This window comes from Talpa occidentalis, unplaced genomic scaffold (assembly GCF_014898055.3).
Source record: "Talpa occidentalis isolate TD23 unplaced genomic scaffold, MPIMG_talOcc4v2.1, whole genome shotgun sequence".
NCBI lineage: Eukaryota > Metazoa > Chordata > Mammalia > Eulipotyphla > Talpidae > Talpa > Talpa occidentalis.
This window is the reverse complement of record NW_026555331.1, coordinates 122,138,226-122,165,893: the sequence shown is the minus strand read 5'-3', so window position 1 is coordinate 122,165,893 and position 27,668 is coordinate 122,138,226. Positions and strand designations below refer to the sequence as shown.

At 41.1% G+C, this 27,668-nt stretch overlaps 2 protein-coding genes across 13 annotated transcripts in view; one reads left to right on the top strand and one right to left on the bottom strand.

Annotated features, from left to right (window-relative positions):
* Positions 1-25,337, bottom strand: part of CDHR3 (cadherin related family member 3) — a 131,687-nt gene extending 106,350 nt beyond the window's left edge. The window contains exon 1 of the mRNA XM_037511462.2: positions 25,271-25,337. The gene's annotated coding sequence lies outside the window, so the exon portion shown is untranslated. The remainder of the gene's footprint in view (positions 1-25,270) is intronic.
* A 571-nt stretch (positions 25,338-25,908) lies between these two features.
* The window catches only part of ATXN7L1 (ataxin 7 like 1), a 235,310-nt gene continuing 233,550 nt past the window's right edge, over positions 25,909-27,668 (top strand). For 10 of the 12 annotated variants that reach the window (XM_054692549.1, XM_054692548.1, XM_054692543.1 and 7 more), the window contains exons 1-2: positions 25,918-26,116; positions 26,639-26,707. In XM_054692549.1, the coding sequence (XP_054548524.1) occupies positions 25,936-26,116; positions 26,639-26,707 (250 nt within the window). In that variant the 5' untranslated portion in view covers positions 25,918-25,935. Of the gene's footprint in view, positions 26,117-26,638; positions 26,708-27,668 lie in introns of those variants that run through there. The other 2 variants (XM_037511420.2, XM_054692546.1) reach the window with 2 other exon arrangements.

The window sequence follows — 27,668 nt, the reverse complement described above, 5'->3', positions numbered from 1 at the left end:
AAGAGTTTGAGGCAATGCAGTAAACCACCACACATCAATTGAAAAGTGCTCTTATAATGGGGTTTATTTGGCGCCACCCTGGGAAATGGAGGAGTCCAGAAGCCCAACCTCAAAGCCAGGCCTTGGGGAAACTAGAGTCAGTCCAGGAGCTGGAAGGTTGCTTAGGATACAACGTGGCTCTAACAACTGGGTTATAACAGTAAATAAAATTGCCATCTGTAGAGCTCTTAATATGGGCCAGGCACTATGCCAAGCATTTTACAAGTGTTAGCTATCTTTTTTTAAACCTGTTTAAATTGTGGAATAAAATACTCTTAGATTAAAGTGTTCAAAACAAATGTACAGTATAATGAACAATCACAAAGCAAATGCCTGTATAACCACCTCCTCAGTCAAGAAATAGAAAGCTTCCAAGCAGCATAGAATCCCCCTGTTCCGAGGGTTCCCTTCTGATCCCAGAAACCTCTCTCCCCCCAACCCACTACTAAGACTTCTGTGATAATCACTTCCTTATTTTTCTTTTCTTTGCTCAACAATATACACTATACAATATAAATTCTATTATATAACTTATAGTTCAGTTTTGCCTACTTCTGAATTTTAAAATAGAATCATACGCTATGTATTATTTACTTTGTTCAACACTGTATTTATAAACCTCATTTGTGCTGCTTCCTATAGCATTGCTCACTCATTTTCAGTGCTGCATAGTACTCCATTGTTTAAATATTTCATAATCTATTTATTCATTCTACAAGTGATAAATATTTGCATCGATTCTAGCATAGATCATGGGCAACAAAATCATGCACATGCTTGTATATATATTACAGTATAGATAAGTTCTTCTTAGATGTGTATATTCAAGAACAGAATTGCTGGGTTGTAGAATGTATGTTTTCAGTTTTAGTAGACAATGCCAAAATTTCCTCCACAATGTTACACTAATCTACATCCCCATCAGTATATAGTATATAGATGTAGATTACTAATCTACATCCCCATCAGTATATAGTATATAGATGCTCCACATCTTCACCATTGTTGGTATCATCAGATTTTTCAAATTTTGCTAATCTGATGTGTGTATAGTATTTAATTAGTCTTAATGACTTTTTTTTATTAAATAATAAATTTTATTTTTATATTCCCCCATACAACTGCACATGCCCCATTCTGACCCCAATCCCTCCCCTCCCGGCCCCACCCCCCAAAAAGTGTCTCTGGTTCATAGTTTTTTGTTGATTTTGATTTTCACTTTCTTATAGTTATTCTTTTTCCTGATCCCTTATTTAAGTTTTCTAGATTCCTGCTATGAGTGAGACCATCCAGTATTTTTCTTTTTCTTTTTGGCTTATTTCGCTGAGCATGATCCCTTCCAGCGCCATCCATGTTGCTGCAAATTGCATGTGTTTGTCTTTTTTGAGTGCTGAGTAATATTCCATGGTATATATGTACCACATCTTCTTGATCCACTCATCTATTTTTGGGCATTTGGGCTGTTTCCAAAGCTTAGCTATTGTAAATAGTGCTGCTATAAACATAGGGGTGCAGGTGTTCTTTGGAATGGATGTTTCTGTGTCCTTTGGGTAAATACCTAGGAGTGGAATTGCTGGATCATATGGAAGCTCTATGTTTAGTAGGTCCAGAAATCTCCACACAGCTCTCCATAGTGGTTGGACCAGTTTGCATTCCCACCAACAGTGCAGAAGAGTTCCTTTTTCTCCACAACCTCGCCAACATTTGTTGTTGCTGGTTTTTTTAATATGTGCCATTCTCACTGGTGTAAGATGGTATCTCATGGTAGTTTTGATTTGCATTTCCCTGATGACAAGTGATGTTGAACATTTTTTCATATGTCTGTTGGCCATTTGCATTTCCTCTTCAGAGAAGTTTCTTTTTAGCTCTTCTGCCCATTTTTTGACTGGAGTATTTTCTTTGTTGTTGTTGAGTTTCATCAGCTCTTTGCAGATTTTTGTGATCAGTCCTTTATCATTAGTGTTGGGTGCAAAAATGTTCTCCCAGTTGGTGGGGTTTCTCTTTGTTTTTGTTATTGTCTCTTTTGCTGTGCAGAAGCTCTTTAATTTGATGTAGTCCCATCTGTTTATCTTTGCCTTCACTATCACTAGTTTGGGTGATGTGTCTGTAAAGATGTCTTTGATATGCAAATCACGTAGTGTTTCAACTATATTTCCTTCTATGTATTTTATGGTTTCAGGTCTTATGTCTAGTTCTTTAATCCATTTTGAGTTGATTTTTGTGTATGGTGTGAGGTAGTGGTCAAGCTTCATTCTTTTGCATGTAGCAACCCAGTTTTCCCAGCACCATTTATTGAACAAACTTTCTTTGCTCCAATGCATAGTCTTTGCTCCTTTGTCAAAGATTAGTTGACCATAAATCTGTGGGTTTATTTCTGGATTTTCTATTCGATTCCATTGGTCTGTATGTCTGTTCTTGTTCCAATACCATGCAGTTTTGATGATTATGGCTTTGTAGTATAGTTTGAAGTCTGGGAGTGTGATGCCTCCATTCCCTTCTTTTTTTTTCAGTAGAGCTTTGGCTATTTGGGGTTTTTGGTGATTCCATATGAATTTCATCAATAATTGTTCTATTTCTTTGAAGAATGACATTGAAATTTTGATTGGAATAGCATTGAATCGGTATATTGCTTTTGGTAGGATGGCCATTTTAATAATGTTTATTCTTCCAATCCATGAGCAGGGGATGTCTTTCCATTTCTTTGTGTCTTCTTCTATTCCTTTTAACAGTGTTTTATAATTTTCTTTGTATAGGTCCTTTACCTCTTTTGTTAGATTTATTCCCAAATATTTGATTTTTTTTGTTTCGATAATAAAAGGGATGGTTTTTTTGATTTCTTCTTCTTCAGATTTATTGTTTGTGTATAGGAAGGCTACTGACTTTTGCGTGTTGATTTTGTATCCTGCCACTTTACTGAATTGATTGATAAGTTGAATTAGTTTTTCTGTGGAGTTTTTGGGGTTCTCTATGTATATTATCATATCATCTGCAAATAGTGATAGTTTGACTTCTTCTTTTCCTATTTGGATTCCTTGAATGTCTTTCTCTTGTCTTATTGCTCTGGCTAGGACTTCCAGTATTATATTGAAAAGCAGTGGTGAGAGTGGACATCCTTGTCTTGTTCCAGATCTTAATGGAATTGCTTTCAGCTTTTCACCATTGAGGATGATACTGGCTTTTGGCTTGTCATAGATGGCCTTTATGATGTTGAGGTATGTTCCTTGTATCCCAAGAATTTCAAGGGCTTTTATCATGAATGGGTGTTGTACTTTGTCGTAAGCTTTCTCAGCATCCATTGATATTATCATATGGTTTTTATATTTCTTTTTGTTGATGTGTTGGATAACGTTGATTGATTTTCGGATGTTAAACCATCCTTGTGTCCCTGGAATGAATCCTACTTGGTCGTGGTGAATTATCTTATGGATACATTGTTGGATTCTGATAGCTAAAATTTTATTGAGGATTTTTGCATCAGTGTTCATTAGGGAGATTGGCCTGTAGTTTTCCTTTTTTGTGTTGTCCTTATTCGGTTTTGGTATTAGTGTAATGTTGGCTTCATAGAACGTGTTTGGTATTGTCCCTTCCTTCTCAATTTTTTGGAAGAGTTTGTGAAGGATAGGCACTAATTCGCCTCTGAATCTTTGGTAGAATTCATTTGTAAATCCATCAGGTCCTGGGCTTTTGTTTTTGGGAAGGATTTTGATTACCATTTCAATTTCGCTGCTTGTAATTGGTCTGTTTAGGTGTTCTATTTCTTCTTTATCTAGCTTTGGGTGATTGTAGAGTTGTAGGAATTTGTCCATCTCCTCTAGATTGTTGAACTTGTTTCCATATAACTGTTCATAGTAGTTACTGATTATTCTTTTGATTTCTGCTGTGTCCGTTGTGATTTCTCCTCTTTCATTTATGATCCTGTTTATTTGTGCTTTCTCCCTTTTTTCCTTCGTGAGCCTGGCTAGGGGTTTGTCTATTTTATTGATTTTTTCAAAGAACCAGCTCTTGGTTTCATTGATCTTTTGGATTATTTTTTTAGTTTCAATTTCATTTATTTCTGCTTTGGTTTTTATTATTTCTTTTCTTCTACTGGTTTTGGGGTTTTTTTGTTGTTCTTTTTCTAGATCTCTGAGCTTCGAGATTAGGTTGTTTCTTTGAGTTCTTTCTTGTTTTTTGATGTGAGCTTCTATTGCTATATATTTTCCTCTTATTACTGCTTTTGCTGCATCCCATACATTTAGGATATTAGTGTCCTCCTTGTCATTCAATTCAAAGAATTTTTTAATTTCTTCTTTGATCTCCTCGTTAGTCCAGTGGTCTTCCAGTAGTGTGGTTTTTAATCTCCATGAGGTAGGATAGTTCCTTGCCTTCTTTTTATGGTTTATTTCTAGTTTGATGCCTTCATGGTCAGAAAAAATGGTTGGTATGATTTCAATCTTGGTGTATCTGTTGATGTTTGTCTTGTGCCCCAGTATGTGATCGATCCTGGAGAATGATCCATGTGCGCTTGAGAAAAATGTGTACTCCGTTTTTTTTTGGTTTAGTGTTCTATAGATGTCTGTTAAGCCCAAATGCTCTAGGTCCTTATTTAGAGCTTTAGTTTCTTTACTTATTTTTTGTCTTGTTGATCTATCCATTGTTGATAGTGGTGTGTTAAAGTCTCCCACTACGTATGTGTTTTCTCTGATGTCTGTTTTCAGAGAGGACAACAGTTATCTGATATATTTTGGTGCTCCTTCGTTTGGTGAGTATATGTTAATGAGTGTTATTTCTTCTTGAAGTATTGTCCCCTTGATCATAATGTAGTGACCACTGGGGTCTCTTTTTATTTTTTTGAGTTTGAAGTCTGTTTTATCTGATATAAGTATAGCTGTTCCTGCTTTCTTTTTTGGTCCATTTGCTTGTAGGATTGTTTTCCATCCTTTAACTTTAAGCCTATTTTTATCTTTTGTAGCTAAATGTGTTTCCTGGAGACAGCAAAAGGTTGGGTTTTGTTTCTTAATCCAGGCTGCAACTCTGTGTCTTTTTATTGAAGAGTTTAGTCCATTTACATTTAGAGTTAATATTGATATGTTAGCATCTGTATTTGCCATTGTGTTTGTCTTTCCTTTGATTTTATTTATTTATTCTTTTAATAACTTTTTTTTTTTTTTGGTCTTTCGTTGTTATTCATCCCTCTGAGGTTCTGGCTTTAGGATTCCTTGTAGTATTTTTTGGAGTGGGGGTTTAGTCATAATGAAATTCCGGAGTTTCTCTTTGTCTGGGAAGGTCCATATTCTTTCTTCAAAGAGGAAGGAGAGCTTTGCGGGATAGAGTATTCTTGGTTGGCATCTGTTTTCTTGGAGTCTGTTGACTATGTCCCTCCACTCTCTCCTTGCCCGTAGTGTTTCTTCAGAGAAGTCTGATGTCAGCCTGATTGGTTTTCCTTTGAATGTTATCTGTCTCTTCCCTCTTGTCAGCTTCATTATTTTTTCCTTGTCCTGGATTCTTGGGAGCTTTACTATTATGTGTCTTGCTGTGTTTTTCCTTTCGTCGTGGAAGTTTGGTGTTCTTCTTGCTTCTTGTATATCAATTTTCAGCTCCTTCTTCGCATTTGGGAAGTTCTCTTCAATTATCTCCTGGAATATTTTCTCTGTTCCTACATCTCTCTCCTCTCCTTCTGGAATTCCTATAACTCTTATATTTCCTTTCCTCATGGAGTCAGATAGTTCCCGAAGTCTTTCTTCGTTCTTTTTCCTTCGTACTTCTCTTTCCTTTTCTGTTTTGGTTCTTTTTATTTCTGTGTCTTCAAGAGTACTTATTCGTTCTTCCATTTCATCTATTCTGCTTTCATTGCTTTTCCCAGAGTTCTTTAGTTCCTCCATTAATTCTTTGATCTCTTGCATTTCTTTTACTTCCCTCTTTAGGGACTCAATTTCATTCTTCTGACCATTGTTTTCCCTTTTTAGGGACTCAATTTCATTGTTCTGACCATTGTTTTCCCTCTTTAGGGACTCAATTTCCTTCTTCTGATCATTGTTTTCCTTTATGACTTCTGCCACTTTTTTTAATCAGGGCAATTTTAAATTCTCTTTCTGGAAGGCTCAGAAGTTCTTCCATGTTACTGTCGTTGCAATCTGGAGGGTGGTTTTCTTTTTGTGGTGTGCTTCTTTCCTGAGGCGTTGTTAGGTTGCTTGTGGTTCTTCTACTCCCTACTGTCTGTTTTCTAATTTGTCGTATGCATTGGGACACTGTGTTGCTCGGACTGGCCATCATCTTGGGTGAACTTCTCCGCTCCCCTCTGGCTCCTCCAGGAACCATCTCTGGCTTCTGGGGGGGCTTTCTGCTGGTTTCAGGAAGTCTTTACTGAAGAAATGTCCCTTTTCTAAACTGGCGAAGCGGGACACAGTCCCTGTACATCCGGTCTCAGGCACACACTTCTGTGTGCTCGGTCTGCCCCGGACGTGGGTGCCTGCTCCCTCTGTGGGCTCCGACTGCTGGTTGGAAGGGGCCTGGCATGGGCTAACTTCCCAGCTGGCCACTGGGTCCTCCAGAAGCCTTCTGCCCTTTTCAAGAAGTCTTAAGAAATTTCCCTGCTCTATGGGGTGTTAGTGACTTTTTTTCTGGTCGCTAGGTGGCACCAGAGATCTCTCCTATTGTCCTTGGGGGGCTGTTTTTCAACCCCCCCACCCCCGTGAGACAGGGAACAGAGAGCGAGAATGGTAGGGTAAACCTCAACGGCTTTGGGGTGCTGTGTCTGCCTTGTGCCCCACCGTCGTGGAGAACCCACGCCCAGAATTTCGTGCCCCAGGTCTCAGTTCAAAGCCCTCAGGTCCAGGACACGGGCTGTAGCCCAGTTCAGTGGCACGCGTCTCCCGGGGTCTTTGTTCTTCTCTAATGGCGCCCAGAGCCGTTCGCTCACCGCCGCGGCGGATCCTGCAGGGTTCTCCACAGCTCCCGTTCACGGGGTGTGGTGGCTGCAATAGTTCCTTTCCACTCACAGTCCCGCTTGCTGCATCGTTTGTTCTTGTGGGTCGTTTTGGTTTGTTGTTTCCCTCCTCTCTGCTGGTCGGAGAGTGCCGCCTCTGTGGGCGGGGGAGGGGAGCAGGGTTCTGCGCTTCCCTCCCTTCTGGTCCTCTTTTATGGCCACTTTCTTCTTCGGGCAGTTTGCTGGCGTCACCCTTTTATCTTCCGTGTCCCGGTTCTCACTGGGACCTGCCGCTTTTCCTCCCTATTAACTTTTTTTAATGGGAGATCTTACTCGCAGCGTCTCCTCGCCGCCATGTTGCTCCGCCCCTTCCTTAATGACTTTTTAAACTTTAAATATATTGCCTCATACTTCATGCATTTCTATCTTGCCAATTTTGCTCAACATTGCATTTTCAGGATTCATCCATATTACTGTAAGTGGGATCTCATTGTATTTCCCTTATTGTTAATGAGGCTGATCATATTTTCATATTTTTGGTTTTATAAATATCCTGTTTTCTTAAGTGCTTGTTCAAGTTTTTTGTTTGTTTTTCTATTGGGTTGGCTGTCTTTTCCTATTCATAGGATTTCCCCCCCAAATTTTAATTCTGGATACCAGTTCTCCAGTAGCCATATATTTGCAAATATCTCCATTCTCATGTGCATCTCTTTTAATCCTCACAACAAACCCAAAAAATCAATATTATTATGTCTATTTTATAGTTGGAGGAAGAGAACAGAATCTAGAGAAGTTTAGGCTTGTTCAAGACCACCCAGTGAGTCAGCACCAGATATGGGAAATCCAACCCAGATCTGATCATCTCGAAAGCCCGGCTCTTAACCACCCGGCTGCACTGAGTGTGAGGGCCCCCCTATTTCCCTCCCTTGTGCTCTATGGGTTTCCAGTCACTCCTACCTCAGCTTCTCTTTTTTCTTCCTCTTCCTTCTATATGACTTTGGCTTATTCATGACTTTCACTTCTTGCCTTCTCCTTGTCTGAATTTTTTTTTATGTTCCCAGGACCAAATGTTGTCACTCATTTGGGTTTTCAGACTCCCTGGAAGGAGGGATCAGCAGTTCCACTGGCACTGTCTCCTTCATGGGTAGTCTTTCACACAAGACCATGTCATGAACATGACTCAGGAGCTCTTCAAACACATGGCTGTAACCAAGGTGGCAGACTCATATGGTGATCTTGCCTCAGAGGGAGCTGTGGGCATATCAGATACTCAGACCATAGTGACTGTGCAGTTCTCTCTTCTGGATCTTCAGTTTTCAGGTTATCATTTGTTCCTTGAAATCTATCATCTTACTTCCATTCAATTAATCCTACAAGCCTGGGAGTTTTCCATGACACCATCCTCTTCTGCCTTCCCCACCCAAGCCCATTCAAGTATCAGTTCCTATCAAATCCTATCTGACCTACATAATTTTTAAATCTACCCACTTCTCTCCATTCCTAGTCTCTAACTTAGTCCAGGTTCCACCTTGGTCCAGACTACCATCATCTTTCACCTGAACTCCCAAAATAGCTAGCTACCTCATGCTCTGTTCACTTCAACTCTCCCCTCATTCTAATCCATCCTACACAAGTGCAGTCATTTGGAATCTGTTTAAAATGCCCATCTGATCACATCAGATGTTTGAAACTTTCCACTGGATTCCCTTTTCTCTTTAAGTAAAGATCAAAACCCTTACGATGAACCCCAGTCCTACAAGATTTGGCTTCTGCCTCTATTCTCCTCCTTGTTCTCTGGTCTTTGACCCTTGGGTAGTTTTATAGCACAAGCGATTTTCCAGACTTCCTCTCCCCATAGGATCTTTGCATGTGCTATCCAAACTTCCTCGCACGCCATGGTAACCCTTCAACGTACTGCTGCACATTTTCATACGCCCTGGCTCCTCTGACTTATGTTGGTGACCTATGCCTCCCTGCTTAACTGTTATCATAGAGGTCAAATCATTCATTTTAACAAGATATTATTGTCTTCCACATAGCAGACCAGCAAAGATTAAATTATTGATAATTTCTGATATTGATAAGACTGCAAGTTCCACTTCTTTGGATTTATCCTTTAGAAATACTCCCACTGGTAGATAAAAAGATGTACAGAAGCGGGCCTCCCCGGTGGCGCAGCAGTTGAACGCTGGGTTGCGAAGCTGCCCGCGGCCTCTGCGGCGCCAGTTCGATCCCTGGCTGCTCCCCGGCCACGGGAGGAGGGTCCCACATGGCGCGCAGACCTCTCCTGCCGCCCGCTGCTCCCCTCAGCAGTGTACTTCGGTCCTTCTGCCTGCTCTGCTCCCTGCTCTGGCTCTGGTGAATTCTCTTACCCTCCCGCGCTTCTGACTGTACCCAGTGCATGTATAAACAAACAAATAAATAAACAAACAAACAAACAAATAAATAATACATGCCTCTTTAAAAAAAAAAAAAGATGTACAGAAGCATTTTTTACAATAACCAAGAGTTAGAAACAACCCAAGTGCCCACTGACAGATGAGTAGATGAAGGACATGTAGAATATATTCACAAGAGAATGCTACTCAGCTACAAAAAATAGATGAAATCTTGCCACTTGCAATAAGATGGACAAACCTAGAGAAGATTATGCCAAGTAAAGTAAGTCAGAAGAAGAAAGACAAATAACACGCAATTTTACTCATATATGGAAGATAAATAAACAGAACAAAATCTTAAACTATAAGAATAAAATACTAATACCAGAAGGGAAGGGGGAAAGCAGCCAATTATATGAGGGATAGAAACTAGACTTTTGGTGGCAAACATAATGTAGTATGTTGATTTATATGGCGATAAGCCTGAAGCTTTCATGTTATAAACTAATGTTACCTCAATTAAAATTTTTAAAAAGATATGCAGAATAATTTTCTTTGCAACATTATCTGTAATAGTGAAAAGTGGAAACAGGATACACATCAGTCAAGTAGTCACTAGTTCAATAAACTGTGGTATTTCATAAAATGGAATATTATCTGACCCTTTTAAAGAGTGAGGTAGATTTCTTTGTATTCATAAGGAAGGATGTCTAAAATGTATTAAGCTAAAAAAAAATAAGGAAGGGTATGTTTTCATTTTTATGCTTTTAAAATATATTACACATTGGGCCTTCCCGGAGGCACAGCGGGTTGAGCACAGCACTGTGAAGCTGTCCGCAGCCTCTGCAGCATGGGCTTAATTCCCGGCCAGCCAGGGAGATACCCACACAGCACGGCAGACCTCTCCTGCCTCGCCCACTGCTCCTTCAGCAGCGTTTTCGGTCCCTCTGCCAGTTCTGCTCCCCACTCTGTCAAGGGTGAGTTCTCTCACCCTCCCATGCCTCTGGACTGTACCCCAGTTCTTATGAAAATAAATAAATTAAAAAAAATAAAATACATTACACCTATTTTTTAGACGTTGGAGAAAAATGCACAAATATGTTGACCATGACTGTCTCTGGGGAGGAAGGATGAGTTTATGGGGGACCGTTCCATGTTTTATATTCTATAATGCTTGATTTTGCTGTTTTATTACTATAAAATTATTTTGTAACCTGGAAACATTTTCATACACAGAAAAAGAGTAATTACATAATTAAGTCTACAGAGTCTCTTTTTTTCCCTAGAATGTAAGTTCTGTAAGATCAGCAGACACTTTTAGCCTACTCAGTATTGTTTCCCTAACAGCCTAGTCAGTGCCAGGCACATCGTAGGTACTCACTAAACATTTATTAATTGAATGAATAAATCAGTGATTAAATGAATATGACTCCATAATATGTGGTATCTCCTTCCCTCCAGGACTCCAGAAACAGACCTGTGGCTGTCTCCTACCTTTAACTTGTACCCTGCATCGGAAAAATCTGTAAAAGTGCTTCACCTCTTTCTAGCAGTTTCGTCAGGCTGCTTGCTGAAGGTGAGCTTCAGGGCCTGCCCACAAGTACTGCACTCAAGTCAGGTTCCCTGTCCTGATATAGGCAAATACTTATTTTGAGTTTTAAGTCAGAGCTTCACATTTTGTCCCTGTCAAATTTCATCTTTGGTGTTTTGTTCATACCTGTCAAGATACTTAAAAGCCCAACCTCTGACATCCAACCAAGTATAAGCCTGACTGGCCTTACGTTACTCATACACATGACAAATACGACTTACATGTTTACTTCCAATTGAGTTATAAACAGAACACCGCATAGGACAGGGCCTTTTCAGAACCTTGCAGCCTTCTCTAAGAGATCCCTCTCCACGATGACTTGGAGGAATCTGGTATTTCTGTGCTCAAACGAGCTCAAAACATTAAGCGCATTCCTACCACAGGACCTTTACACTCACAGTTCCCTCCACTGTGAAAGTGTTCTCCCCATGGTAACTCCGTGAGATTCAGGACTCAGTTCTAAGATGATCTCATAAGAAATTCCTTCCTACTACACAATCGAAAAACAACCATCTCCCCAGCTCCACATGACTGTTTTGTTTTCTTTAAAGCACTTATGAATAAATAAAGTTGTTTATATTCTTTAACTCTTTATAACCTCAGTGCCTGCAGGGATGTTGTCAGTCTTAGTCACTGCTCTATCTCCTGTGCCTGGAATACTGTAGTCGCTCAAGAGAAATGTCCCGCATGAATGAGTAGAGTTGGTTAGTTATCTGACTCCACTATCCAGTCTTCTAGACCCTGTCACCATTTTCTCTGCAAAGATGTTGTGTTCATTTCCTGGGGGAACTGTAACAAATTACCATAAGTTTGGGGGCTTAAAACAATAAAATTTATTCTCTCACAATTCTGGTGTTCAGAGGTCTAACACCAGTCTCACTGGGCCAAAATCAATGCTTCGATTAGTCATGCTCCTTCTGGAGACTATAGGAGTCGCGCCCCTTACCTCTTCCAGTTCCTGGTGGCTGCCATGTCTCTTGGCTTAGGGCTGCATCAGTCTAACCTCAAAGGCTGCATCTCCAACTCTTTCTCTGCTCCACATTTACATCACCTTCTCCTCTGTGTCATTTTAAAAAATCCCTCCCTACCTCTCAAAAGGGAGGCATTTGATGGCATATGACATACGATGGCATTTAGGGCCCAAAAGGGATAAACTAGGATAATTTCATCAACTTAAAATGCTTAACTTTATCATATCTGCAAAGACTTTATCATATAAGGTAACTTTCATAGGTTTCAGGGATTAGAACCTGGTATCTTTGGAGGCCTCCATTAAGCCTCCTGCAGACATCAACAGTGACTGTGAAATGCCTTTGAAAAATCAAAACATGTCATTGTCCTGTATATCTCTTTCCCACTTCTCTGGTAGGGCCTGCCACAGAGGAAAACCCAGAAAATACTTCTTGGATATACAAAAGGAGATGTTGTTCTACTCTACCAGTCTCTACCCCATGCCCTCAAAAGGAGAAAAGAATGGGCCAATAATTCCTTTAGTATAACTGATTTCCCCATTTCACAGATTCTAGGGATGCAATAATGGGTTTGGAAAATGCAGAATCTCTGTATAAGCGGCTGCCATCTGACATGCTGCCAATATCCACCGGGACGGATAGATGATTATTGAATCGGTAACAAGACTAAAATTATTTACAAGTGAGCCTTGCCTACTAAAGAAGGTTTGGGCTTTGCTCATATTTGATTTCTCTCCCTCCCCCAGCACTCTGAGGAGAGTTGTGCTGTAGCCAAACTAATTCATTGGCTTTTGTGAGACTGAATAGGAAAATGGAGACAGGGAGATCAAGTGGCACTGACTGCGCAGAAGGGAAATTAGTTTATCTTCCCCAAATTGAACAAACTCCTGGTGTGCTTCATATAGATGTACAGCATGTGGGGAAGGGGCCGTAATAGGGTCATTCCATAGTGAAAACTATTTTCAAGCCCCTGGGCTGGCCCCCACAGTGGTATTATAAACCCAGTTCCTTGCTGATAGGGGCAGGTCTGGCTAGTAATTGCTTATGTTACTCTAATAATTCCTTGGCAACATCAGAGAGCAAAGACCTACTGATGTGGGAACACAGCCCTATCCCTGAACTCCCACCATGATGGGATTTTCTTGAGCCCCCACGTCTACACACAGGGGGAAAGCTCCATCACAGCTGTGGTGGTATTGACGCTCTTACACACAACTCTCTCAAGACCACCCTCCCTCACAAAAAAGGACCACTGATGGAAGGGCATGGGGTTAAGGGAAACCAAGTGGTCTGTAAGTGGGGGAGGATTCAAAGTCTCTTCTCTTCCTACTCTCTAGTATAAACAAAGAGAGGGCCACATGGTCCAGGAGAGGGTCAAGGAGAGAGCAGAATGCTCAGGTCTAGGGGGTCTGGAAGCTCCTATGAAATTCAACCCAGCACAGCAGCTTAGGAGCCCAGGTACAAGCTCCCTCACAATGAAAGGGTCTGGCTAGAACTAGATGTGCATTTGCCTGAAGCTCCCTCCTTTCAGCAGTGTAGGAAATCTACCATGAAGTCCAGGGGTGCCATCCCATGAGAAGCTGCTAGCTTTGGGGGAGCTGTGATACGCTGTGGATTTTCCTTGCTGTGTATTAGAATCTTGACTTGGTGCCACAGTTTTCCTGAGAACACATCAGTATAATTATAAAGCATATCAATGCGACAATGATTCCCTCTGCAAAGAATCTAAGCAAACTAGTGTCTTCTAATTCCCATTATAGTTTTTCATGAAGGGAGATGAACATGTTTATGGTTGAGGAAAATAATGTATATCACCAGTTCTTATTTGCAGTGACTTATCTGTGAATTTGCAAAGTGACTAAACCCTCTCTGAGAGATACACTGAACCATGAAAACAGAAACAATAACGCCTCATCAAACTACAGATGCATCAGATAAGATTAGGAAAACATCTCAGGTTAATTTTGTTGAAAACCTGATCCTTCCTTTTAAAAAGTATGTAACTCCACAAAGGAAAGATTGATAGGTATAAAAGCTGTATAAAAAGCAAAAACTTCTGAATCTGCACATTTGCATGCACACACAAAGCTCTACCAAGTTAAAAGGTAATAAGGGAAAAAGCTTGCAATTTATAACAAAAAGGTTTTTTCAGTTGATATATAAACAGTTATCACAATTCAGTAAGAAAAAAGTGAACACTCTAGTAGAAAAATAAGCAATTCATTAAGAAATGAGAAATATAAATCATCAATAGTCAGATACAACTGAAATAATCAGGAGATGAAATTCTTTCCAATCACATTGAAAGATGAAAAAGAATGATAGCTTCAGTACAGATGAGAACATAAGGAATGAGAATTCTCATCTATACTAGCTAAGTTTGACAATTCAAATTTTTAAATGCATATCCCCTTTGATTTATCAATTTCATTATAAGTTAACATTCTAAACAGTCATGGATGTGTGCAAAGATTTAGCTACAGAAAATGTTCCCTAATATATATAGAAGATATATTAATAAAAGAAACAACCTAAATACCCAAGTTGAATATTAAACTTTACTATAGTTTAAAAACAACCATTCATTAGCATACTATGCAGTCTTTTAAAGTGATTGTTTTAAAAGGTGATTAATTATATCTATATTATATAATTCTAAATGTATATTATATAATATATATATCTACATATATATATACACACACATATATATCTGTATTTGTATATGTGGAATGTTACTCCAAGTAAAGTAACTTGGAAACTAAGACTCTGAAAACATAAATATATGGGGATAGATCAGATCAATAGAAATCTATGCATATATAGTGAATTATTAACATATTTCTAGGTTTATGATAACCCATCCTATTTATGTTGCTTGTGTTTCTTCTGTATTTTTTCTGTAATGATTGCTTTATGTATAAGGGAAAAATTACAACTATTTAAAAAGGACAGAATGCATATTTAGGCAATTACCCTTAAACTGAAAGCATCCTTTTAGCCACTGAAGACTCAGAGTAAGCAAAAAAAGTCCTAAGTGGATCACTTACATTTAGAGTAGTCATGTAATTTATCATCTAAACCAGGACACTTTTGAGACTGAAAAGGGAAGCTATTAATAATTTTGCATAATCTGGGAATCCCTAGGCAAACTCAGTCATTTGGTCAGCCTCCTTAGAATGGCAGAACTGTTTAACTTTGTTTTCAAAATGACCCAGTGCTGGAGTATTAGATGGTAATTTATTAAACACAAATTTATCAGTACAATTGAGTGTAATTCCTAAACATCCCAGTTAGGTTGTCAAAGAATCTTGTAAAGTTGAAGTTTCTTACCTAATTAGCTCATTTGGATCAACAGAGCTCTAATTTTAGAGGTTTGCAATTAATAAAAAGTATTTCTCACAGAAATATACCATTTGACTAAGAACATGCAGTATTATTGCCCATGTTATCTCGTACTATAGATTTTAATGTTAGAAACACTGAGTAACTCTTAAAACCTCTTGATTTACCTGTTTCTACAGGGCATTGTTTCAGAAAACTACTACCTATGTGATTCAAGTCTCTTACAATGTCCACTGTTCCATCCCATCACTGTCCACTGGCTATTTATATCCTTCCAATCTTTCCTGCCCATCTCAAATTTCCCTTCTCTCCCAAGCCTTCTCTGTCTACCACAGCAACCTGTGCAGATCAGCCTCCTATGGCATTTATTATCTACACATCACGTCAGCACCTTCTCACAGAATATCCTGTTCTCCAGTTATTGACTGTACATACATCTCCCTCAAGCTGGACCACAAGCTCCTGGGAGAGGCAACTACCTGGTCTGTGCCACCTGTCACATGGTTAATTAAGCAAGATAATGCCTTCAACCTTTTCATTCTTAATTATAAAATGAGGATTGAATTCCGTGTGTGCACAGGTACATGTGCCTACCTCCCACCCAAATCTGGGTAGTTACTAGGTAGTTAGTTACAAGAGACCTTTTTTTATAATCAGCCAAATTTCCTGTGTGCAAAGGTATTTGCATAAATTGAAAAATAAAAACTTCTCAACTGAGGCAATTGGTGAGAACTTTCTCCCTGTAAATCACCATGAAATGGCACACATATGAAAATTCAGAACAAAGCTAGACAGTAATGTCTGTGTGTTTAAGATGGTTCCCTAAGCTCAAAAAATGAAAGCACAGACAGGTTCTATTAATGTGTGCAACACTATTACTCCCATCTTATAATAGTTTACTTGGATTTTGATTCTCCCTATACAGGAACAACATAGAACTCGTCAGTTGATCAATTCTCCAACATTTGCCCTCACCCCACTAAGATTCCAGCCCCTGCCATTACTTGGCATCGGTCACAACCTAGGTAACACATGCTGCTAAGTCATTATAGGTCAATCCACAATCAAAATGACACTCATTGCACCACCCCCCACTGCCAAATTTATTAAACCAATGTACACGACAGTGTCTCCACCTCCAAGCCAAGCTTAGGAAGACTCAAATTCTAACTGAAGTACCAGCAACCAAATTTAGATACAAGATAACATTATCAATTCCATCAACCAGGACATTGCATTTCTTAGATGTGTCTTCCTGGGAAATCTGCCAACTCAAATGCATTAATTGTAACTGGTGTCACTCGCCAATACTTACAATCACAAACAAGGCCAGCAAGGGAGAGTGACCCTTGTTCAAGCAAAAAGTAACCTCCCAGTTGAACTGTTAACATATACGCAGAATCATCAATAACTCCTTTCTTTCCGCTAATCTAATCCATCCAGCATTTTAGTGAGCATTAGGAAAAGGCACGCTTTCTTCAAGAAACCTGACTTCCATCTGTTAGAAAATAGTCTTCATATTCCTGATTTCACTTGCACAAGCCACTTTAGTGCCAAGTGCCAGAAAAACTGTCACAATAAATCCAACATGTAAATGGTGCTTTCTTAAAAGTGATATAATTGTGCAGAGCACTATGCAATAAGCCGTGGTCAGGAATCTGAGAACTTTGAAATATAACAAAACAGTGAGAGGGAATGCTGCTTTATTTTACATCACCTCTAGACCTCAATTTCATCATCTATAAATTGAAAATTATAAGAGCTATCTAACATGGGTGTCTTACCACTCATCAACCAGCTAATTAAAATAGGAAAGCAATGCTTAGCAAAGGTTCAGAAAAAAAAAAAAAAAAAAAAAGACCACAATACTTGATTATCACATAACAACTAATCTGTATAATAACTAATCTGTAAGACAAACAGCTTACATTGTCTTTGATTCTATAAAATAGTACTCATCCAAAAGTATAACTTGGCCTTCATAGATTGAAAGTGAAAGACTTTTGGGTTTCTCTCATTGTGATAATGAATCTCACACTCCCACACTCTTGCTAGATTTCTGTATGATTGATGAAAGAGTCCTAAAGTCAAAGGAGTTGATGAAGTTTAGGTGTTCATTCTCTGGAAATGAAAAAAAAACAAAAACAAAAACCTGAAATTAATGTACTTACATCAGGGATTCTTAATGACATCACTATTTTGGGGGCTGGATCAATCTGCATTGCCCATGATATTTAGTTCAAACAGACTAAGACAAGGCATTCCAAATTCACAGTGGAAAGGAAATATTTTTTAACAGACAGCAAAACATATTATAAAAAAAGAGTAATTGAAACCATGGACTTGTGACTAGAGAAGATAATTTTAGCAATGAAATAGAAAAGAGAGCCCAGAAACAGATCCATGTATTTGGGAAGGAAGCATAAGATAGATCTCCACAGAAAGGACAAACCATTCAAACATGCCTTAGAAAAATTGGTAACTGTGAAAAGATTAAGAGTTAAATTTTTATATCACATCATTAACCAAAAAATTCTAAAATCTAAATGTAAAAAAAAAGACCTATGATGCATCAAGAGAAAATATATTTTGGCTTCGGGGAAAGTCTTCTTAAGCAAGACATAAAAAACAAAGGGCTTAGTGGAAAAGTCTGATATATCTGACTATGTCCAAGAAAGACAAAAAAGGGTATGGAAAAGATGTCATCAACAAAGTTAAAAGAAGAAAAGCAGTAAGCTGGGAAATTACATCATTTTCAAACAGACAAAATGATCTAAGTCTAAATGTATAGAGCATCCCTATAAATCAATAAAAAGTTCTAAAAATACCAATAACAAGCCATCAAAAGATGTCAACAGCATTTGACAGAGTAAAAATACAATGAACAAAAGAAAAATTGCTAAAAAATACACTAGAAATGAGGGAAATACAAATAAGTCATTTTCTAACCATAATACTGGCATTAGTCAAAAATGTTTGAAAGTGCTAAGTGTTAATTGGGTATGGAAAAGGGCACACTCCTAAATGCTAGTAAGAATACAAATTAGCTACTTAAGATAACTTGGCACAACGATTAAAATTTAAAATATATATCCTCCACAAGTCTACTTCGGGGTAGTGAGAAATACTATAAAAAAGAAAAACAAAAATGAAGACATCCCAAGTCTGAGTGAAAACCAAAAACAGTTGGGAGATTATTGTAGGTCAGGTCCCAGGCAGATCCAGGTTCACTGGCATGGTAAGACACACCCAGACCAGTCTGTGGCTAGAACAAAATGAAACCACACAGGCAGGCCAAAGACCACCCATTATTGAAGTTCAATCATCTCTGGACAAACTTTCCATCAACCAGAATTGCACTGACAGAAAACATAATTTGCATAAAAGCAGACCTGAGCATGACCTAGACAGCCTTTTATGTGTAAGTGCTTGCCAACCTCAGGCAACTCAGCTCACCAAGAAGATCCAGTGCTTCTGGGGGTCTCTGTCCCCCAGGCCACAGTTCTAAGCCTCAAATAATTATTTTGCCCCTTTTCTGTAACTCCCCCAGGCTTCAGACAGTGGAAATACTCCTTCATGTGCCTAGGAAGCATATATTAAAAAGACAGATCACCCCAGTTTCTTTGAGAACCAGAAACTTTAATGTCCACCAATAAGATAGTATATAAATAGGCTCAGGAATTTTTTATGGGATACTATGCAGCTGTTTAAAAGAGTGAGGTCTTTCTGTATACAATGACGTGAAAAAGGAAAGTTGTAGGAAAATGCTTACAAAATGATGCTATTGATGTTTAAAAAAAGGACATATTATAATGGTAGATATATACAGTATATAAATGGATAGAAAACAGTATGAAAACGCCTTTAGAACTGGGGCAGTGACCATATCTAAAGGGGCTAGGGAAGGAGAATTTTCTCCTTATTCCATTGTTTTACTACTTCATGAGAAGAGCACGTTACATTCATGTGTGACTTTTAGAATTCAATATTATGTAGCAAGAAATTTTTTTGAATTTTCTCAGGAAGAAAATAATTTGCAGAGACCCAGGTCTGCTTACCAGCTATGAAAACAACTATTTACAATGCCATGAAAAGGCAGTTTTGTCTCCAACCAGATTTTGGATTTTGTATTTCCTATGCATAACAAAAGGGTCTCTTAGGTTTGTCCTGAAAAAAGAAATATTTACCCTATCCTGAAGTCTATGTCACAGAGAAACATCAGGCAAAATAAGTTTCAGATAGAGATCTCTACCAAATGATTCAGGCAGCATCCCTACACAAAGCAAAGAGAAGAGATTTAGTTTCCTTTCTAAGGAGAAGGAACTTTTATAGAACCAACCATAAGCACCTTCCTGGTATCAAAGTATGAGTGTTTCTCACCAGCAGCTATATCTAAACCAATCATTGCAACTAAAGCAGTAATCAGAGGGAACATCATGATTGCCCAACATATATGCCAGGCCCTATGTAGGGGTTAATACCCAGACTATCACTTAATCCTCACAACAATCTGAAGAGAACTGCCTTCATACCCATTTAACAGATGAGTAAACTAAGATTCAGATGGATTAAGGAAGGTTCTCTAGCAAATGATGGAAGGGCAATTCTAATTTACTCCTGCTAATCTGAAGGCTCTGTTCTCCATCCTGAACTGTCTCCCCAACCACATTAAATGGTAAGTTTGGTGGAGGGGCACATAGTCTTGCTCCAATTAATATGTGTACATTAATGTTAATTTGTATTTAGTTTAATTTAGGTTAATTAAGGGCCAAAAGTGATTTCTACAATAATCAAGAAGAGTTGTATTTTCACCTGCCCAACCCTTGAGGAAGAGCAGTGGTTTAGAATGGAGCTGGATGTGCACACTCTAAGGAATCAAGATCTTCTCAATCTGCAGCATCAGAGGGGCTCTAGGGAGCCCCAAGAGATCAAAGTCCCAGATGAATCTGCAGGAGATTTTAAGGCAGTTTTATATTAAGATGACACTTCTTTTTTGGCTTTTCTGCCCCGGAGTACAAATTTCATGTTTGTGCAATTAAATCTATTGATAAAGTCCATGCTTATTCAGACCTAACACACAGCTAGGTCTGTATATAGGAAATCCTGGAATTCCTATTTTCTCTCCTATTCTCTTTGCTACTGGGGTTCTCTTACCCTGTCCTGTAATCCTTTTTTTAATTCACTAACATGTGAGGGTATAGGGAAGAAGAAGGCAATGTTTTTCCTTTTTAAATTAATTAATTTATATATATATATATATATTTTACATCATTGTTCATTTTTAAACAATGTCTGCTTTCTTTTCTCAGGTGTAGTCCCCATTTCCACCACCAATTCACCCGTGCACCATCACCACAGTCCCCTGTGCTCCTTCCTCCCTCCAGGAAGGCAATGCTTTCTAACAAGAGGAAGGAGACTGCACACCTGCCCTCCAGATGCAGAGAGCTTTTATAAAAGGTAACAACATATGAAACAAATTTCCCCCCAAGTTACAATTCTCAGAGAAAGAAGGCTAGGGAAATAAATTTACAGAGAATAGTGGCAGATGGGGTAGACGGATTCAATTAAGGCAAAGAACATCAAACAATTCCAGGGATGCCTCATTTTAATGAAACATGTCATTTTCTCTTCATTACCTCTAGGTAACTCCTAAAAGCAGTCTAGGTAGAAGTAGGGTATGCACACAGAGCCTCGACCTCAGCAAGAGTTTAATATCCTCAAATGAGAGAACTAATATTCCCTCTTCTCATCTTTTCAATAATGTGGTGAAACTGCACATGAATCAGACTGAGTGAATGCAGGCTATGTATTAGATGCACATTTCTACGCAACCAGGTACTAGTCAAATTAAAGATGTATTTTCCACTGTCATCTCTGTTGAGCTGGTTCCTTTATTTGGTGTATGGGAGAGTCTTCTTTTTAATTAAACCAACCACTATCATTTTTCTAAGAAAGATAATAATAAAAATATTTGCATCTCTTTTCTCTTCCTAAACATTAATCATAAGGGAAAGAAGGTGTTAGACTTTTGCTAGATAGTTTTATCACATAGACATTATACTAACATGCTTTAAATGGCTATTTTGCAGGTTAGTTTATTTCTATTAAGAATGTGTAAGATTCCTGTTGTCACAAACAGTATTTGTAACTATTTAATACCAAAAAGAATTCAAGTCTGCAATAAATTTGCTGTAAACGTAGCTGATGTATAAGTATAGAAATGTGTACATGAGAATATATATGCACCATGTTGACCCAAATACTACTTCCAACTGACCTCAATTTTCATCTAAAGTTCAAATGTTAAAGTCTAGTCGTTTGATGAGCAACACTTTGTTCATTCTCTGGCTTCCCACAGTGCAATTTAATTGACAGCCATGTTATCCATACTTTAGAAGTCATGGGTGGATTACAGTTTCACAAAGTTGGTATTATCTCTATAGTCAGTGGACAAACTGTGGAAGGCTTAGTGTAGAAACATGGCAATTATATACAACTGCCCCTGCAATAATGTATATGTGTTGTGATTATCAGTTAACAAGGCAATGTATCCAAAGATTCAGTTTGTGGAGACCCTAAATCACATTTAGATTCCTGTCCACACTTCATTATGTTACAAAGTAAAATGCTCCCAGCTAGAAGAGAATGACATCTAGGCTGTCATACCAACTTCAGGGTGCTGTGCAGAAATAACCACTACTTGAGAGTCGCAGGTGGGGGAGTAAGCTAAAGTTAAAATATCAAAGCACCGCCCTGCTTCTCTGCACCTTAGGTACCCTACTTCTCGCGACAAGCCACCTTTGACTTTTTTCTTTTTGAGTGGTTTAAAGTGGCTCCTGGGAGAGGAGGAAGAATTTTCTGGTATCTCAAGTCACTGACTCCCAGCCAGGGACATGGGTTTCTTCATTATTGTATCTCCACACACACTGAAGCCGGCAGGGTTGGAATAGTCACAAGTGAAGCATCTTCATTATCAGTTAGATGCTGTTGGAGAATTCTTTTTTTTTTTTTTTAAAGATTTATTGATTGATACATACAAGCACTGGATACAGTCAGAAGCGCAGGAGGGTGAGAGAATTCACCAGAGCCAGAGCGGGGAGCAGAGCAGGCAGAAGGACCCAGGTACACTGCTGAGGGGAGCAGCGGGCGGCAGGAGAGGTCTGCACGCCATGTGGGACCCTCCTCAGGTGGCCGGGGAGCAGCCGGGGATTGAACAGGCGCTGCAGAGGCTGCGGGCAGCTTTGCAACCCAGCGCTCAACCACTGAGCCACCAGGGAGGCCCTGTTGGAGAATTCTTTCCGCAAAGTGGTGACTGAGTTTAAATAGCAAAAACTTGAGTACTGAAATGATGAAGATAAATGGCAAAACTCAGAATGTAGGAGATGCTAATGTAAACTAGTCCCACAAAGTGGGCAAAAAATTTCTGACAAAGAAGATACACAATTCACAGGAGGCTCAAAAGAGGAGTGAAGGGATGTTGCTCAGGCTTTGTTGTGAAACTTAATTTTTCTACTAAATTTTGTTTTGTTTTCTAATCACTTTACACCCAAGCCATTCTGTATTCAATATATGTTGCTATGTGACAAGTCCCCCAAAACTTCACAATCTAAAATGACAAGCATTAATTACCTCACAGTGCACAGGGACACAGGCATGTAGCTGGGTGCCTGTCTGGAGGGCTTGCACATGTGTGGGCTGTGTTCTCAGCTCAAGGCTGCACTGGAGCAGAAGGAGCTTCTGAACTCACTCAAGTGGCTGCTGACAGGACCAAGCACCTTACACAAAGTTCCTTGCTGACTCTTAGCCTCCTTCAGTTCCATGCCTCTCCATAGAGCAGCTCACAGCTAGCAGTAGATATCGCTTCTCAAGCCAGTGTGAGCAAGACTGATGCCACAGTCTTTTTGTAATCTTAGAAGGGACATCCCATCACTTTTGCCATATTCTGTTTGTTAGAAGCACATGCTAGGTTCCGTCCACTCTGCAGGGGAAGGATCGCACAGGCACAAAGACCAGGCTATGAAATCATTTGGGCTTATTGTAGAGGCTGCCTACCACATCTTTCTTTGCATGAATAAGATTAGAGGAATAAACACCAAAATAGAAGGAAATGGAAAAGTAGAAGAATGAGACAATGTTCCAATTACTCATACCTAATCTAATTACTAATACCTCTGGATACACTCTCTCCCCCAGGCTCTGGAAACTTCTTTCTCTCCCCTCTCACCCACCCCCAATAAGGCAGTCATATAACATACCTTCTGCTGAGGTGTTTTCTTCATGGTCTCCCATACCTGCCCTCCTCTCCACCTGCCTGAGACCACCAAAGTTGAGACCTTCATTTCTTCACACCATGACTACCATGGTACTACCTTGCCAAACAGCTTCGATATTCCACTCTGTCCTGGACACCAAGACGAGGGTAATCTTTCTATGTCACACTTTCCATGTACCCTTAAGTTACAGAAACCCTTTCAGTAGCTCCTCTTTATCAAACAAAATTCAGTCTCTTTAGGCTGTCATTCAGTGCCTTTTATACTTTGACTCAAGCCTGGCTATGCAAACTCATCACCCCCACACCCCAATAATAACACAGCATCCCAGGTAAACCACACTCAACACCAACGCACAATGCTTATGCTCAGCTTGAAGACTCTGCTAACACTCCCTCTTTCTCAGCAAGATTAGGGTTCACCTTACTGTTATCAATCTTTCCCAATTTCCAAGATGCAGGGTAGATCCATCTTCTCTGTGACATATTTTCGGTTGACTGGAAACTATATTTCAGTTCTTCTGATGGACAGGTACAGCTGTGAGACTACACCATTCCCTGCCCTGGCCAGTTACTATTTATATGTCATTTCCTTAAGGAACTATTTCATACCCCGTTTTATCACAGAGACCACCAGACTGTTTTCCAAAAGAGCTGCTCTGGGTCTAATTTTTCTTCCCTGCTGAGGGCAAACAATCCATCACAGGCAATAACTGTTGAAAGGATGGATGGATGAGATGGATGGATGGATGGACGGATGGATGGATGGAAAGATGGAAAGGTGAATGGACAGACAGACAAATGGATGGATAATGATGGGTACAAATGGAAATGGAAATCACAGCGTCTAGCATATCATAAGAGGTCACTATGTAATATTTATTAACACCATCACTCCCTAAAATGAGAATTCTCCACCCAGTAAAACCTCAAGTCACTCTGTGGTTCCAAAAGAGAGCAAAGGCAAAGGAATTTCATCTTGGGTTTCACCAAGTAAAGTTCATTCACACAATCATCACAATTAAAGACCAACCTGTCGCTGCTCCTTTATCACCCACTCTAATCCTGGCTTTGAGATACTGGATGCCAAGTGCAGGGACACAGGGTCAGGACAGACCTCAGCCAGTACAGAGCAACTTCAGAGCAGTGTCTTCCGTCATGGGCCAGACACAAAAGTGGTAAGAACTGGGGAAATATATTAATTGTTGGGGAGTGTTCATGTACTTTAGATAATTATTATACTTTGGATAATTATTAGATTTAGAAGAGGGTGTGTGTGTGTGTGTGTGTGTGTGTGTGAGAGAGAGAGAGAGAGAGAGAGAGAGAGAGAGAGAGAGAGAGAGAGAGACAGAGGATACTTTTGAAGGTATTTGTTGCCTTCCTTATGAAAGGAGAGGAATCTCAATGAAAGCATCAACACCCCAAATCCAGAGGAAATCTAACGCTTCCTTTCTAGCGGGCTAGAGCAGTTAAGCCTGAAATGAATTCTCCCGGCTGAAGAATTCAAATTCCCGGCTGGAGGTGGCTGTGCTAATCCCGCCGCCCTCCTCTCACACCACTGGCAGCGTAGGAAACTGCTCCGGGGACTTGGCCTCCCTGGCATGCCCCGAGCGCGGGTAAGTTCTTACTCCCGCAAAGTCTACGCAGAGGTTCTCTGAGAGCCGGCGACAAGCATCTCGCAGAGAATCCGGGGGGCACCTGGGCCCTGAGTTTGGAGCTTGCCAGGTCCCGCCGCCCGAGGTGGGAACGCAGCTCCGCGCGCCCCAAACTCACCAGCTTTGCGCAGCCACGTCCCGGTGGCCGGCGGCCCGCGCTGCGCAGCTTCCTCAGGATGCGCCAGCGTCCGGGTCCGCCGTGAGCAGAAGAGCGAAGCGCGCGGCGCCTGGGCGACCCGGGCTCCAGGGTCCCCTCGCTGGCGGGCAGCGGCCGTGGGAGAGGCGGGACGCACCGGTGCGCTGCGCTCCCCAGCACCGAGCGCCGCGGCGCGGGCCACCGGGGCCGGGCGCGGCAGCCACACCTGGCGGGGCTGCCAGCACAAACTTTCGGCCCTGCAGCGACAACTCCGCGGCGGCCGCCCTCCCCGCGGCCCGGCTCGCGCCTCTCCCGGCCGCCTCCGCGCGCCCCGGCGCTGGCGACTCGGGCTCGGGGCCGCCGGGGCCCCGCAGCATCTTCGCGCCCGCGCCCGCGCGCGCTGCAGCCTCGGTCCCCGGCACGCGGCGCCCGGCGGGCGGCGGCCCCTCCCCCGGCAGGCGGGCGGGCGAGCGCCGAGCTGCAGCCGCCTCTCTGCTGCCTCTGGCGGCCGCGCGCCGCGAGCCCAGCCCAGCCCAGCCCAGCCGGCTCCCGGCGCTCGCGCGCCGCCCGCTCCTCCTCCTCTCGCGCTCCTCCCGCGCCTCCCTCCCTTCCCCTTTCAGAACACTCAATGTCGGAACGTTCCGAAGATGACGTCGGAGCGTTCTCGAATCCCGTGTCTCTCGGCTGCTGCTGCCGAAGGAACAGGGAAAAAGCAACAAGAAGGAAGAGCAATGGCGACACTGGATCGCAAAGTGCCCAGTCCGGAGGCGTTTCTGGGCAAACCCTGGTCCTCCTGGATCGACGCCGCCAAATTACACTGCTCCGACAGTAAGAACCCCACCGTCTCCTCCTCCTTTTATTATCCTGTAACCTTTGCATTCACCTAGAGCCACTGGGAAAAAGTGTGTGTGAGAGAGAGAGTGGCCCCCGGTGTCCTCCATGCTTCTCCCTCTCTCTCTCTAAATAAATACACACAGAGACAGATCATCAATGCACAGAGAGAGGCCCTGCTGCCAGGGTTGTCTGTCTGTCTGTCTGCCTGTCTGTCTGTGCCCGGCTCCCCGTGGCAGCCCGCGGGGTGGGCTTTCACAGCCCCGCGGTGTATCTGCTTAAAAGGCTACTCTGTTGCTGCTTGCATAGTTTTTTTGGTACCTATCTGGGCCAGGTAGATGGAAATCCGGACTTGGGAGAAAATGTTGCATTGTCAAATTTTGAAAGATTTTCATATACAGTGTTTATATCGATCTGTTTGCAAATAAACACTCTCCCTCCCCCCTTGACTTTGGCTTTCCCCCCTTTTTTTCCTCTTTTTTCCTTATTTTCTTTTTTCCTTTTCTTTTTCATCTGCAGATGTAGATTTAGAAGAGGCTGGAAAAGAGGGTGGAAAAAGCAGGGAGGTTATGAGGCTTAATAAAGAAGGTAAGTGGAGCTACTGGCATTTTAGTGTTAGCATGTGTGGCAGAATCTTCACAGGGTTTTCGGATATAATGTGAATTGTTCTGCTGGGTACAGAGTGACTAAGGCTTGTCAAAAATTGAGCACGCCCAGGTGACTACTGCTTCATGTTAACTTCTTTCAAAGTATAAAATACAACTGGGGGGTAGGAGGGGGGAAGGCTGTTGAAGGCAGAAGTTTACTGCACTTCAGCTGGAGTCCACGTTTGAATCTTCTGATGCATATCTGATGCCATTCTTCTTTGGACCATCATTCCCAAATGGTGGGTGGTCAAAATCTCTGAAATGAGGAGTGGGGCTCTTTTCACAAGCATCCCAACCTTCCTTGTGGGTAAACGCACAACAGTTTAAGGAACCCCACATGGTCATTCTAGCAGCTACTTCTCCACTCTCCAATGGAAACCAATTGTGCAAGGCAAACCTTCGCAGCAAGTTTCGTTTGGCCCCTTTGCATTCAGTCGTAGATTGTTGTGTGGCAAGTAGGGTTAGGGACACCTGTGTGAAGCCCCTAGCTGGTTACCCATCTCTGTCTCAACAGCATGGAAATGCAGTACCTGAAATGGGACACAGTGAATAGATAGGTCATCCCAAACCAAGGCAGGCAAGTGAAGCCACAACATGCTGAAACTGGGCATCAATCGCACATGGTCGTCATAAATAAATCATATCCTATTTGAGTTTGCCAGCCTACCATATGTAACTCTGGCCTATGGGCTTCAAGTGGAGCCACTCCAGAGGCCACTTTCTATTGAACAAATGGATGCGTTCACTTGCCTTGTGATTTTCTAACTGATATCTTGCAAACATGGTTGACTGAAATTGGAGGTAGGAGGAAGATGCAAGGGGGCAGAAAATTTGGTGGGAAGTATGAAAGAGTTCAACTAGGCCATGGGAACATTGTTCATCCAAAACAAATGGTGGAAAGG